At 33.7% G+C, this 15,143-nt stretch overlaps 2 protein-coding genes across 2 annotated transcripts; both read left to right on the forward strand.

Moving 5' to 3' along the window:
• The first annotated feature begins 4,208 nt into the window (after positions 1–4,208).
• On the forward strand, positions 4,209–9,018 carry LOC143629954 (GDSL esterase/lipase At5g45670-like). The gene is made up of 5 exons (XM_077099094.1): positions 4,209–4,680; positions 6,790–6,914; positions 7,360–7,596; positions 8,409–8,646; positions 8,752–9,018. The coding sequence occupies exons 1-5, from the start codon at positions 4,398–4,400 to the stop codon at positions 9,003–9,005; spliced, it is 1,137 nt and encodes a 378-aa protein (XP_076955209.1). The 5' UTR covers positions 4,209–4,397; the 3' UTR covers positions 9,006–9,018.
• Positions 9,019–9,748: 730 nt separating this feature from the next.
• LOC143629955 (GDSL esterase/lipase At1g29670-like) lies at positions 9,749–11,674 on the forward strand (the record flags this gene model as incomplete). The annotated part of the gene is made up of 5 exons (XM_077099095.1): positions 9,749–9,992; positions 10,328–10,452; positions 10,538–10,783; positions 10,894–11,131; positions 11,216–11,674. Coding segments are annotated over 5 exons (1,068 nt in total), but the record flags the coding sequence as incomplete, so codon positions are not given.
• Between the last annotated feature and the right edge of the window lie 3,469 nt (positions 11,675–15,143).

A 15,143-nucleotide genomic window follows, 5' to 3' on the forward strand; every position in this document is an offset into this window, starting at 1 on the left:
GTGCATTGTCTCCAAGCGTCCAACATATTGATATCTCCTTTATATTCGGCCTTGTATTGTTTTAAGGCAAACTTCATCACGTTGGCATCGCTCATGCCGATTTTTCTTCCACTGGTTGCAGTGCGGTTGTAACAAGTTGGTTATTTTTTTCGCATTGCCTTCCATTATGCTGTAGACGGAATCGTCCTTGCGGTGGTATTCACCTGACCAAGACCAATTGTGGCAAAGAACCTAGCACGTATAATCTCTCAAAATAAAATCCTAGTTTTAGTCAACAAAAAAATAAAACATGAAATATATATATATATATATATATATATATATAGCAAGGTTATAATAAGAAGTAAGTTTTTCCTAAAAAGTGTAGAAAATGTGTTTTCACCATTAGATCTAATAAAACACACCGCACAATAAACACACTTTCCATATCCACAATCAGATCAACATATCTAACGCACCAGATTACTTCTTAGACACACTCCACTTCTTATTTTAACCCCACCCTATATATATATATATATATATATATATATATATATATATAAGGAATACCTTCAATTGCGTCTTCGGATGAGTCACTCCACGCATGTGCTAACACAATCTCTTCATCCGTTTCCTACTTTAATCCTTCGCCTTTTCCCTGGTTTGTTTGACATTCAGTTTGTTTTTATGTCTTCGTTTACCTTTTGATGTGTTAGGAGCTACTTGTGGTTCGGGTACTTGGGCTTCTAGGATTTGGATTTCAGGTACTTGCGAGACATATATGGAATTGGCGGTCGATATAACATATCGGTGAATGGTTGCATGGTGGATGATATTACGGGTCAATAACCTTGTTGGTTGGCAAAGACATGGTTAGTATGGTCATTGTTGTTTGCAAGAAAACTACTCCACCACAACTGAGTCGGATCCCACGGGTTTGAGTTCTGGTTTGAGCTCGGGTTCATGATTGTAGAAAGTTGAGAAATTAATTGTATTTTAAAAATAATTGAGAGTGTTTTGAAGATAAAATGGTGTGTTGAATAAAATGAGTTATTTTGTTTAAATAAGTTATTTTTTTATTTAAAAATGGGAGAGGGCCCACCAACATTCCCTTTGCCGCCCATCTTAGCCAGACCACAATCCGCCCCCCTCTCCAAGAAAAAAAATTCGCCCTTCCTTTACCGCCCCTCAGCGGCGTTCCCAATACGCCGCCCCAAACCGTCCATAGCGATGAGTTTTAATTATAAGTATTTTATAAATTGCCATGGTCCCAATTGAGTTCAAACCAAAGTGAGCTCGATAACGTGAACTCAAATGGAGCCAGGATTTTTGGTTCAAAACGTGATATGGGTGAAATAATGGAAGTAATGCTCAAGCCTTATATATATCATTGCTATATTGGGGCAGTACATAACCCGTTGAACTAATTGTTAGAAAACACATCAATGCGACTAATAATACAAAACTGTCTTAAGCATACTTCCTAATTCTATATTATTGACTTGCAACAACTTAATGATCATGCGGAAGGAGTTGCTACCGAAACAGAAGATCAAATAATTAAGTGTAGATTCTTCTTATCTTTATTTAGAATGTATCTTTGTAATAGTTGTAATTATCTTTTCGACGTTATATGGACTTTGGATACATTATAGGGGTTAGGTTCAAATAAAAAATTTGATTTTCTTATAAAGGTTATATTGAAACCTCACTTGCTTTAATCTTAAAAACGCACTTACATCTTCACTCATCTCCTACAACCACCACCACTCCATCACCCGCCGCCATCACCGCGCCAGAAAAGTCTCTGGAAATTTCGCTGAAAAATTTCACCCGAAAAGTTGTCGAAAAATCACCGGTAAACAATCTCCGAGAAATCACGCCGGAAAAATCACCGAAAAGTCACCGAAAAAGGTCATCGGAAAACGGCCACCGGAAAAAACACAATTGAAAACACTATGAAAAAAACACAATGGAAAATCATTATAAAAAAACACAATGAAAAAAACAATTGCATAACACAATGAAATAAACACTATGCTAAAACATAATTGATAAAACCCAGTGAAGGAAAAACACAATGTCTATAATCTATATCACAACGTATAAAAACCCACTAAATTTTTTTATAATAATATGGTGCTCATATTAAAGATAAAAAAACGTTCATTATTAATGTGATTTTTTTTAAAAAAAAAAGATGTATAAAAAAGTTATGGACGTTTTAAAACGATGAGAAAATTGTCATGCGCCTTGCATGTGGGGAGAGAAAATTGTTATTCATTTTTTTGCCATTCCCTTGTCTTATTCCTATTTTTTTTTCCAAATTAATCTCAACTATTAAAATTCATAATTAATGGTTTAGATTACTTCTTATCCTTTCTACAAAGACAAAATTACAAAAGACGTCATTTATGCTTGATCAATTTTTCAATGGACACCCTTTAGCAAAAGAAATGACAGAAAACATAATTCATGTCTCAAATATCTTTCATGTTACATCATTTGGCACTAACTCGGTTAATATTTCTCGTTAAATCTAAACATGTGCAAAGCACATAAAGATAGTATTGTAATTTTACACGTTATTTAATGAATACAAGTAAAAGAAAAACAATATTTTAATAAATTTATCTCTCTCTCTTCCCTCTTCCTCACTATCTCTCTTCTTACTTTTCTATCATTCATCACCACCACCCATCACCACCATTAACCAACCTACTAGCAAGCATCAAACCACAAGTACCCCACCACCACTTAACTACCACCACCATCCTTAGGCCATTGGAAAGATGAATGTTGGACTGGTAGTGGTAACAACCTACGGATGCCACCAGAATATTCATAGAACTTCCTCTATGGTTGTTAGACATGGCGGTTTCGTCAACGAGTCTTGGATTCTGATTGTTTGGAAGAGATGAGTGGTGGTGGTAGCAACCGACGACCAGAGGTTACAATAGGGTGGAGACGGTGGTGGTCGGGTGATGATATTCTTCAAAGTGATTGAGAGAGAGTGGGGAGATGAGAGACGGGGAGAGAGGGAGAGATATAAGGAAGAGAGAGAGTTTTTATATATTTTTATTTTAGTTTAATTAATAAATGTATCTTTATTTTTTAATAATGTGTAAAATTACAATACCACCCTCATGTGCTTTGCACATTTTCATATTTAACGAGAAAAATTAACTGGGTTATTGTAAAATGACGTAACATGAAAGAGATTTGAAACATGAAGTAGGTGTTCTGTCATTTCTTTGCTAAAGGATGTCCATTGAAAAAACGATCAAACATAAATGACGTCTTTTGCTATTTTGTCTTCTACAAATACCATACTTCTTATTTTAACTTGACCCTACATTATAGAGTTTGAGACTATCTGCGAGTTGATCAGGATGTCCTTAGAAGTCATCCACAAGGTATCCCTTCCCGGAAAGATGACTAAAGGGCGACGTCAGCAAGTCAGCTGTAACTAATTTCCTTCTAGAAGTTTTACGCGAAGATCTTTCCTTGGAAATCGCGTGATATAATAGCCAATTGGAGAAGGACAGTTGTCAAGGTTGTTATAACCGTGCACATGGCCAGTTATCTCGTCCTATCGTAGGCAGACACGTGCCTAGGTTGTTATAAAAAGCATCTTTTAGAAAGGGACATCTGTATTAATAATATTTCCTTACCCTTCGGCTATAAATACCTTCTTCGTCATCACAAGGTATTTATTCACACCTCACATATTATATCAATTACTTAAAGTACTTTCTCTCTTTAGAATGGTACTTATTCTCACGCTGGAGGGTGGTTACGGAAAGACACCCCCTTCTTGTCCTTCCCGTAACGAGCTCACGTGATCTGTTTTGCAGGTTTCCGTCATCGGACTTGTAGAGTTGAGCTTACACCATTGGATTGTTAGTTATTTGACCCATATCCTATGAAATCATCGGTTTAACCTATCTAGGGTTAGATCTGTGCTTCTTCAGAGTTGCTTTTGAGTTTTGATATATAGATCCAAGTGTTCTTGATTATCAAATTGTTCTTAATGTCAACTATACGTCCGTTGCTAAAGTTCAAACACTATTAATGTAAACCACATGCGTTATAAACCGACCAACACAACCTAATACTTAAATGTAGTTTGTTTCAAATTTGTACAAATAAGTGAAGAGAGAGATTAATTTGTTTTCGAATAAATTACTAAAAATTTACCTCCACACATATAAATAATATTTAAAAACTTAAACAAACATATCATGAGATATCAATTAAAAAATCTATGATAATTAACAAATAGAGGTTATTTTTTTAAGATAAATTGATTTTGAAAATAAGCATACGGTTTTCACCAAATTTTCTATCATTTTGCCTAACTCTTCACCAACACATCCCCGTCTCTTTAAAGTACCTTGCAATTTCCATTCATAATGGATCATCATCCATGTCTTTATACTCAAACACACATGGATGGTGATTTAGGCAAATTAGTCTTTGTCACTGCCTTAATATTGTTGCACTTTGGAAAATATGTAGGCTCTGATGAACCACAAGTTCCTTGTTACTTTATATTTGGAGACTCGCTTGTTGATGGCGGTAATAACAATCATCTCGAGACTAAGTGGAAAGCCAATTATCTACCTTACGGGATTGATTTTCCGCAAGGTTATACAGGCAGGTTCACCAATGGCCGAACCTCTGCAGACATCATTGGTACGCCTCTTTGTGCTTACAAGCCAATATAAGAGTTTTTACGTTAGTTGCCAACAATTATCCGTCTTGTTATGTATTTCATTGGAACTTTTTTTAAAAGAATAAAAAGATGTAATTTTATTCATAATTATAAAAATATATAGGTGAATGGTGGCCTTTTTTAATTTAGACTAAATTACAAAATCAACGACCCGTCCACACTCAAATTCATTTCGTTTTTGAGCATTCCGAATTATATAGCTCATTATCAATTTTGAAACTTGTAACGCTCATCTTCATACCTCTGCCTTTAACGAGCTGCCAACCACAACTCAAATACAAATAAAATAAACATGCTAAACGTGAAAATCAAGTAGTATAATTATGTAATTACTTTATGATAATTACTCTATGATGTAATTACATAATTACTCTACTTGTATATATAATTACTCTAGTTGATTCTCACGTTTAGCACGTTAACTTTATTTGTACGTTAACCTTCCTTATATACACTGGCGGATCTTTTAATGGGCCAAAGCGGGCCGCAGCTTCACCACGTTTTTCATTCGTAGTGTGTTTTTTACGAAAAAATAAAAAAAGTGTATTATATATATGTATTGATTTCGGCCCAATCAAGTTATTTGAGTCCAGGCTAGTCTTGAATCTTTTTAAAAAATACAGCTTGTTTAAAGTTAAAGAATCAGAAATTGTTTATGAAATAAACTTAAAGATAAAAAGAAAGACTAAGAAATAGAGCTTCATAAACTTAAGCCCAAATAATTTTTAAACCAATAAAACCAAACATTAAACCCAAAATCCAACCCTACAACATAGTTTCGAACACAACAAACGGAGTTTCCATTATGTGTTGGCCACTGTGTGACTTACTGGCTTGTGAGGTTCGACACAGAAGTCAAAACAGAAGCTGAGAAGCAAGTAAGTGAATTGGTGAATAGTTTGGTGTGAAATTGATTAATCAATTGATTGGGCGTTGCCACTGTGTGCTGAGACATGAGGTTTGGAACTTACTCGTGTAGGTGTGAAATCGATTACTTAAAACAATCAACAGAAGCAAGTCGAGACTAAGTTCGGCAATTCGCATTTCTCCATTTTGTATTTTTTTAATATGGTAGGTTAGGGATTGGAATTATTGTTTGACCCGACGCGACCCGGATTGCCGACCAGAAACTTAGAAGTAGGAAACGAAATTTTGAGTCTCGTGACTTTCGGCCCATCCATACTATATGTTCAAGATCCGCCACTGCTTATATATATAATAAAAGTTCATATACACGCATGTATTATCACATTTCTAAAGCAAAATAAATTGCTTCTCTTCATATTTTAGAAATAAAAACAGCATAATTGAATTACTTCATGTTTCTCCTTCAACATGACCGACCACTACCATCAACCACTTAACCTGCTTTGTCAAACCTTCACGCAAGGATCCTTCTCACTACAATTCTACAAAATAAAGCACCGATACCTATGGCCTATTGGGGCGGCAATTTCTAATACCACCAAAAACACGATCCTAACCTAATATGAGGAAAAAAACAGGTTTTGGTCGGGTGGCACGACCCGCTTAAAAGTATGCTGACATGTTAACTCGTTTAAGAGTTTTAAAAAGGTAAATATTTTGAGTTAAGAAACAAGCCAGTATTTTTATTTTTTATTTTTTCATATCAGTAGTAGCATGTAAAAGTAAATTTAACTTTTTTTAATCTACTCCTCGCCTACAACACTTTTATTTATTAGTTCTTTATCTGATTATTCTGATTCACTTATTTTAGTTACAAGCTAATGTATAAATTATTGTTAATTGAGAATAAGAGAAAAATACACAAACACAATTAAAATATCATGGATTACAAAAATGTCTTATATGATTTAGATTAATTAATTGTTTATATTATTACTAAGCCACTAGATATTACTCATATATGATATATGAACATACAATAGGTCAACCTAAAACATGAACTACACGACACAAATTTATTGATTTGACACGAATTAGCAAATCAATATATCCAATCAATATATTATTGATTGGATCTAATGGATAAAGAATATATCCAATCAATATTATTGATAATTAGCTAATCCCTTTTGTGAATATAGGTCAATTTCTTGGCATTGATGACTTCATTCCTTCCTATGCTATTGCAACCATCGATCAGTTCAGCAAAGGCGTAAACTACGCTAGTGGTGGTGGCGGTATTCAAGAAGAATCTGGACATCATAATGTAATCCCTATTTGTGTCATCACTGATACCCGCTATTTAATCTTTTTAAACCGCTTGAACACCATATATGAATTAATATTACTCTTCATACATCCAATTTAACACTATTTTTTCGTGGCGCTAGTAATAGCACTAGGTATGTATGGTTCACTAAGTTTGTTCCTATGGCTCATCTACATGTCTTGTTGAACCTTCAAGACCTCAATTCTCCATGCAATTGGGATATATGATTTGAGTTGGGAGATAGTCTTCCATTCGCTTGGCAATTTTTTTAACAACAAACGAACAATTTCTAGATATTCCTATAAACCATCTATACCTGTAACTTGCATGATTTGAACCCTCTACCATTATGATAGAGGGGAGACACCTTACTACCATAATTTGGTTCTATCAGGAAAGAAAAGATGCTTGTTTTACCTTCTAGTGTTTTATTTTGTTACAGGGTGATCGAGTTAGCCTTGATCGGCAGTTGCTTAATCACAATTCAACAGTTTCAAGCCTTTCACGCGTTGCAAAGAACACAACTATTTTGAAAGAATGCATTTATGTGGTAAATATTGGCAGCAATGATTACATTAACAACTACTTAATGGTGGGAAAATATTACAACACAGGACAAATATATTCAAAAGATCAATACGCAGAAGTTCTAACACAGCAATACTCTCAACAATTAAGGGTATAGTGCGCGCGTCCTTTCTTACTTCTTACACATGTCTTTATTCACCAACTTTGTAGTTTGATTTTTTTTTTCACTCTTTTTCATCAATTTCTCTGAAAGATAAGGTAAAACACTTTTATCAATCGATTTCTATACAAATTGAGTATTGATAATCCAAACTATTACTCAACAACAACCGTATTCAATAAAATCTTACTCATAACAAAGCTATAAGCAAGTACTTGGGTGAGTGAGATGTAGGCAACTGTACCTTTGCCCTGAAGAATATAGAGGTTGCTTATAGAGAGAATCTTGGCTCCAAATGCCTAATAATCCAAACTATTACTCAGTTAATAATAATAATAATTAATACTAGCAATTAGATATAATAACGCTCCAGCCGTTCCTGACTTTAGCTTACGTTGCCAATGACAATCCCAATTTAATAAAAAAGTAACTTCAGTTGTCTATAACTTTCATTTATGTCGTTTTAAACTAATTTACAAAATTAGTTTTGTAATATCTATGTTTCTATATAATGAAAGAAGTAACTAGGTGTTTGATTGAGTTTTGTATTTACAAAATTCTGATAGAAAACAATCAACCTAGCTAGTTGTTTACTAGGGCGCGCACGTGGAGTTACTTTTCCCTTACACCAGGATTTTCCTAGACACGTTTTGAGTGTCATTTGTTACATTGCCAGAGTAGATTATTGTCAACGAATATATTATAGTTTGGATTATTAATATCTAATTTGTCTATTCTTATATTTAAATATACAGCAATTCTTTATATAAAACTTAATTCTAACTATCTTTGGTGAATGACAGACTTTGTATAACTTAGGAGGTAGGAAGATTGCTCTTTTCGGTTTATCTCATATAGGTTGCATCCCGTATATGCTAAAAAGGTTTTCCACCAATGGAAAACCATGCGTCGGTTGGATCAATGATGTGATTGATGCTTTCAACTATAAGCTTAAAGCTCTTGTTGATGAACTCAATAAAGATAAATCAGATGCGAGATTCACTTTCATTAACACTGCAGGCATTTTATTTGCACAAGGAGGTACAATATAACCTATCATGGTTCTTAAGAATTTATGTTCATAACTGGTTTCATAGCTTGTTTGTACTGCATGATTGTCCTTCTGTGTACTGATGTAAACACCAGTTTTTAATGAAATATATGTTTATATGATTTTTTTTTCAGAAAGGGCACTGCAAAGTCCTCCTTGTTGTCAACTAACCGGAGATTGGGCATGCACCCTAAAATCAGTCCCTTGCCCTATACGGTCACTATCTGTGTACTTCGATGCAATCCATCCTACTGAACTTTCCAATATGGCCATAGCAACAAGAGCATATAAAGCGGTTTTACCGACGGATGCTTACCCATATGATATATATCATCTGACTAAAGTTTAACACTCAATAGAGTATATTAAGAGGTGATAGAGTGCATTATTGTGTATGTTCAATATGCAGGAAGCCAGTAGGGCATTGCCTCTCGGTGAATACATGAAAATATCCATCCACTTTTTAGTAAGACTGAATATTTATGTATAAAGATTTTAATACATTAATGCATACGAGATTATGAGTCGATTGTAAATTGTAATAAATAAAAGGTATATTATTCTAATGTAACCTTGATAGTTGTTGATGGCATTACTTCATGAAAAGTGAATCAATTTGAATACCAAAAATCTACTCGATCACTTCCTCTTTTCATGACCCGTATCCTGAATCCATGACCTGTCTTTGACCCGCTGCAAGATTAACCTACATTTTCCGATACAAATCTAGTTATGTTATGATAATGATCAATGTGATTTTGGATCACAGTATTAATTATTCTCAACTCACAGCAGCTGTGCTTCTGATTTTCTTTATCCTGATCCTCAATTTTTTGCTAGTTTGCCTTTTTTTTTATGAAAGTTGTCGTTCAAAAAAAAGACGCAATTTAAATCAAATTAACGGTTTCTAGTTTCATATTCTTGTGTGCTTATTTAGGCAAGTCTGTACTATATATTCAGATGAGTTTGTATTACTAATTTTATGATCAATTAATTATTAAATACCCCAACTGAATTGCACATCTTTCCTCTCTTTATGTTCCACGCATTTTGCATTGAAAAACAACTCCCCCTCTGCCCAACAAACAATAACTTCCTCAACTAACCATGGTAAATTGTTACATATTTGCAGTATTGATGCAATTGGGAATATTCTTAGTATTCGGGAAACCACAAGTCCCATGTTACTTCATATTTGGAGACTCGTTAGTCGATAGTGGCAACAACAATGAACTTGTGACGACGGCAAAAGCCAATTACCAACCTTATGGTGTCGATTTCCCACAAGGCGTGACTGGCAGATTCACCAACGGTCGAACTATGGCGGATATGATCGGTCTTTCTCTAACATATGTTTAGTAATTTATACATTTTAGTTGTTACATATAACATCCATATCAAAATAAAATCTTCATATTAAATATAATCATTTTCTAATCTCCATACAAACAATTTGATAGGTAAAAGTAGGCGGATCAACATGAAAACGAATATTAGAAATGATAAAATCCAATGAGTTCTTGTTCAGTTAATCTCTATTCATCTACTTTTCTTAATCAATTGTTGTGTGCAATTCAATGTAATTTATGCATTTCATTGGAATTCAACTCATTTCATAAGATCTACAGTATTAGAAAGAGCTTAACTACAAATAACTTTACTTAAATGCAGGTGAACTTTCAGATTTGGACGAGTTTATTCCAACGCATGCCACTGTAACCGATCAACAGATTAGTAAAGGCGTTAACTACGCTAGTGGTGGAGCAGGTATTCTACCCGAAACTGGAAGACATCTGGTAAACATACATAATATGCTTTGACTGAATAGTTTACAACGATGGTGACATAATACTGATCCGCTCATGTTCAAATTTGGAAAAGGGTGGTCGAATAAGTTTAGAGAGGCAATTAAATAATCACAAAGAAATAGTTTCACAACTATCTCGCTTGCAAGAAAACACAACATTCACAAATGAACACCTAAGCAAATGCCTTTATATTGTAAATACGGGAAGCAACGATTACATCAACAACTACTTACGGCCGAATTTTTACAAAACGAGTCATATGTACACACCTTATCAGTATGCATCAATCCTCGTACGACAATACTCTCTACAGCTAAAAGTGGATAATATGTTAGTATTTGTTTATGCTCAGCTTCTTTATTGTTGCCAAAAAAACATCAAAATCTTATTATTTGTTAATCTGGAAATCCATATCTTGATATGTTGCAGAGACTGTACAATTTGGGAGCTCGAAAGATTGTTGTGTTCGGTCTTGCTCCAATAGGGTGCACCCCGGCTGAGATACATTATTTTGGCACAAGCGGGAACAAATGTGTAGAGTCTATAAATGAAGCGGTTAACCAATTTAACGACAAGCTTAAGCCTCTTATCGATGACATAAACCATGATAATGAGGATGCAAAGTTCACATTTATTAATGTTACACACATTTCATCATTGCAAAAAGGTAAACAACACAAATATAGTTTTCAATTATCTCACTGTAATGCATAACTAATTAACAACCTTTTTGTATCTTTAATCTCTTTAGTTGTGCCATGGCCAAATGTTCCTTGTTGTGAAGTGATGGTAGATGGTCAATGTGCTCACAAAACTACTACTTGCCCTATTCGTATACTATCTATTTACTATGATGGTTTCCATCCAACGGAATTTTCCCACAATGTCATCGCAACATCTGCATATATCGCGCTCTCTCCTATGAATGCTTCACCCTACGATATCCGCCACTTGGTTCAACTTTAATTACATCTAGGAAGATCACACATAATTTTGTGGTGTTAGTAGCTCAGTTATCAACAAGAAGGCAGGACTGATGAAGAAAACAAACTGTTCCTACATTTTCTAAGATACATGCAATAGATAATGTCTCAACAAGATACTGTGAAAACGGATAAATTGCAAAAAAAGAAAAAAAAATCAGTTGGTATTGTGGAATGACACATTGTGAATCAGGATAAAAAAATGTAATTCTGATGTATAAATTATAATTATATATATATAATTTTGCTATATATATATATATATACATACATATTCAGCTATGTTTCTTGGGTTCGTCATTCTGATGTATTCATTAAGAAACCAAATGATGACAAAGTGTGTGTTGCCTAAAAGGTGTGAAGACTTAAGAGTGACCAGACACCTCTGAATGTTGTTAGTTCTATACTTCTATGAGCAAGTGGTATTTTGCTATTTGGCCATAAATTAGGGGTGAACAATAACTGAATCGTTAACCGAAACGAATCAAAAACCGACTAAACAAACCGAAATAACCGAAACTGAAATTAACCAAACCGCACCGAACTCCTCATTTATTCATATTTTCAAGCATTTTTTCCCCTATTTCATGTATTATATGATAGTTTAATACTATCATTTTCATGTATTTATATCTCAATTTCATGTACTAATATCTCAATTTCATATATTTATGTATTTATTTCATTTAGTTATACCTTCATTACATATATTTAAGCATTAATTTCATGCATTTTAAAGCAAAATTTTAGCCCAAATTTAATATTGGTTATTAACCGAAATTAACCGAACCGAACCGATAACCGATCGGTTCGGTTCGGTTAATGCTAATAACCGAACCGAACCGTGCACACCCCTACGGCCCTACCATAATTAAATCAAGTTGACATCAATGTGTGAACAAGGGGTTGTCATCAATTTGTCATCTAATGGACTAATTCATGGTAAAAAAATGTATCATATTTTGTAGGATTTGGCAGGAGGAGAATTGCAGAGAATGGAACAAATTTGCAGAGTTCGATGAATTAGTTTGATTTTGTAGTCGATGAATTAGACCGTGAAATTAGATTTAGTTTAACTACGTTTATACCACCGCACTTTTGATTTCTAATTTGAAATCGACACTCAATATTCTCGCGCATGTTTTCGTACGATAACCTGACTATATATCTCTATATATATATATAGATAAAGGATCCAATACAATAATCCTTAATCGTACATTACGTACGCGACTCGTATCCCCGTCGATTTCAAATAACACGCGGTGGAAATACAGTAATTTTCATCAAATCTGATCCACTGCTTCCATCGATTTCGTCTACCTTCATCGTCACCATTCAACAATCCTCGTCGTACAACGATTTCGTCCACCGTGGAAGCCACCATCCACAGTCATCATACATCGTCGTCTATTATTGTTCACAGATTTGTTTATATTTTGATAAAACTAAAATTGAAATTGAAATTGATGAACCTAATTGATCAATTAACCTTAAAATTGATCTAATTAATCATCAATTTGAAGCTTCAGTCGATTAATTTTTTTGGTTTTAGTGATTTAAGCCTGAACGTTTAAACTTTTTTGCTTGAACATCTAAAGATTTAACATTTGAACGTTTAAGGTTGAGATTTTGGCTTGAACGTTTAAAGGTTTAACCCTAAATGTTTAAAGATTTTGGCTTGAATGTTTAAAGGTTTTGTGTTTCTGGGTCTTCAAAACTAAGAACTTCAATACAAAAAGTTTAGAAGTTTTGAGCTTCTTAACTTTTTATTTAGAACTTCTAAAGTTTAGAACTTCTAAAAGGTTGGGATTTTGGCTTGAGTATTTAAACTTTTAAAGCTGAACATTTAAAGGTGTCACACCCCAACCAAAGGCGGCGAAACTTGCCGAGGCATGACGGATTGCTCAAGAGCACAAGATATTATTAAAGTGATGATATTTAAACAACTCATTCATTTCATTCAATCACCAAAAGTAACACAACTTGTTCATACAAATTAACACCAAATACAAGAAATAAATTGTTCATTCTTCTAATAACCTAAACGGTCTCAAAATAAAATAGTGTCTTCAAACTTCAATCAACCAAATAATCAAACCTGTAACAATGCATAAAATATATTTTGTCAACACGAATGTTGATGAGCAATTTCATAGTTTTGAGTAATGAGGCAAAATCCACAACTCGTATATGAAACTATAAATGAATACAACAATTTCGATATATAAATCATAAATAAATGAGGATCCTTTCTAATTGGTAACAACCAACATAATCGGATAATGAGGCCGTATTCTACTAGCACAAGGCTAAAGTAGTTAGGGTTGCGTATGATCATACTTATTGAGGCTCAACAACAACAACAAAAATAAACACTCATGCACGTAAAGCATATGAGGCATATAACACATAATCGGGAAAATATTCAAAGTATCATACACCCCAGAGTTTGAGTTTGAGGATCTAGAATCTTAAATCATTCTTGTTTTGATAGGTATGCATGTTACCCCCAAAGTATAAAAATGAAAATGGGGATGAAATGTACTCACTTGGAATAAGTGACTTGAAGATGAACTTGTCCAAAAGATAGCTTGGGAAAGGGCTCGACGATTTAACGGAGGAATCCTAGATTTATAAAGGTCCTTAAGTTAGTTGGATGTATTGTGAATACTTAAAGTAAAAATATAAGACAAGTGAAAATAAATAACAAAGTTTTGGGTTTAAAGTGAAATAAAACTTAAGTAAATAAAATGAAGGTTTAAAAGTAAGTTATCTTGAAATCGAGTCTCGGTGTTTTTATCCATAAGTTTTACTCAACCTTTATAAGTAAATGTGTAGGGATTCGTTTGATACAATAGTGCACGACCTTTGTTAGATAAATACCAAAACGGGATTTAACGAGTTTCTGGCTTAGTCGGTTCGGGTCTTTATAAATTGTCAAGTCCGAATCCGATATTTCAAAATGATAAATGTTATGAGAATACACATAAAAAATAGAAAGCTTAACTAAGTTAAAAGTCCTATGAGGAAGAACTCCAAATGCCAATGTTAAGCGGGTGTTAGATCTTGTCGGTCCCGGCTTGTTATAAGATCAAGTTGGTTCTGACATCCCAAGTACTTTGAGAAAACATTTATAATCAGTTTGTAAAAAGATCTTTAAAGAAAAAATATGAGATTCGGTGGCCCGAAACACAACTAGTGTGTTTTAAGCGAGTGAGTGCGGTTTGTAAGGTTTGGTTGACTCAAGACTTGGTATATGAACAAGTTTGGGTCCAACATATCCATATCATAATAACAAATACAAAAAGTAAATAAAAGAACTTAAACATTTGAATCTTAAATACAACTTGTTTTAAAACAATGAAATAAAGAGTTAAACGAGAGTTCGGTTTCGGTTCGGTCCATGACTTGGTATGAGACCGAGGTTGTTTGCCACATACCCAAAACTATAGAACTAAAATAAACTATTAAAACTCAGATCTTAAGCACAAACAGAAAGCTTAAATGAATCAAAACGTTAAAATGGACTAAAATAGCATTTTCATGCATATTTGCCTTAAAATGGCATAAACACCTAATCCAACCATTGTTTAAGAAGAGAAAGTAAATAAGAAAGGTATTATAATATAAAAAATCTGAAATACAAAATTTAATTACCAAAAACGGATTCAAATCTAAGATTAGCTTCTGTTT

The sequence above is a fragment of the Bidens hawaiensis genome, unplaced genomic scaffold, assembly GCF_021521415.1.
Source record: "Bidens hawaiensis isolate Kalapana, Puna unplaced genomic scaffold, B.hawaiensis_p1.1 tig00005498_1, whole genome shotgun sequence".
Lineage (NCBI taxonomy): Eukaryota > Viridiplantae > Streptophyta > Magnoliopsida > Asterales > Asteraceae > Bidens > Bidens hawaiensis.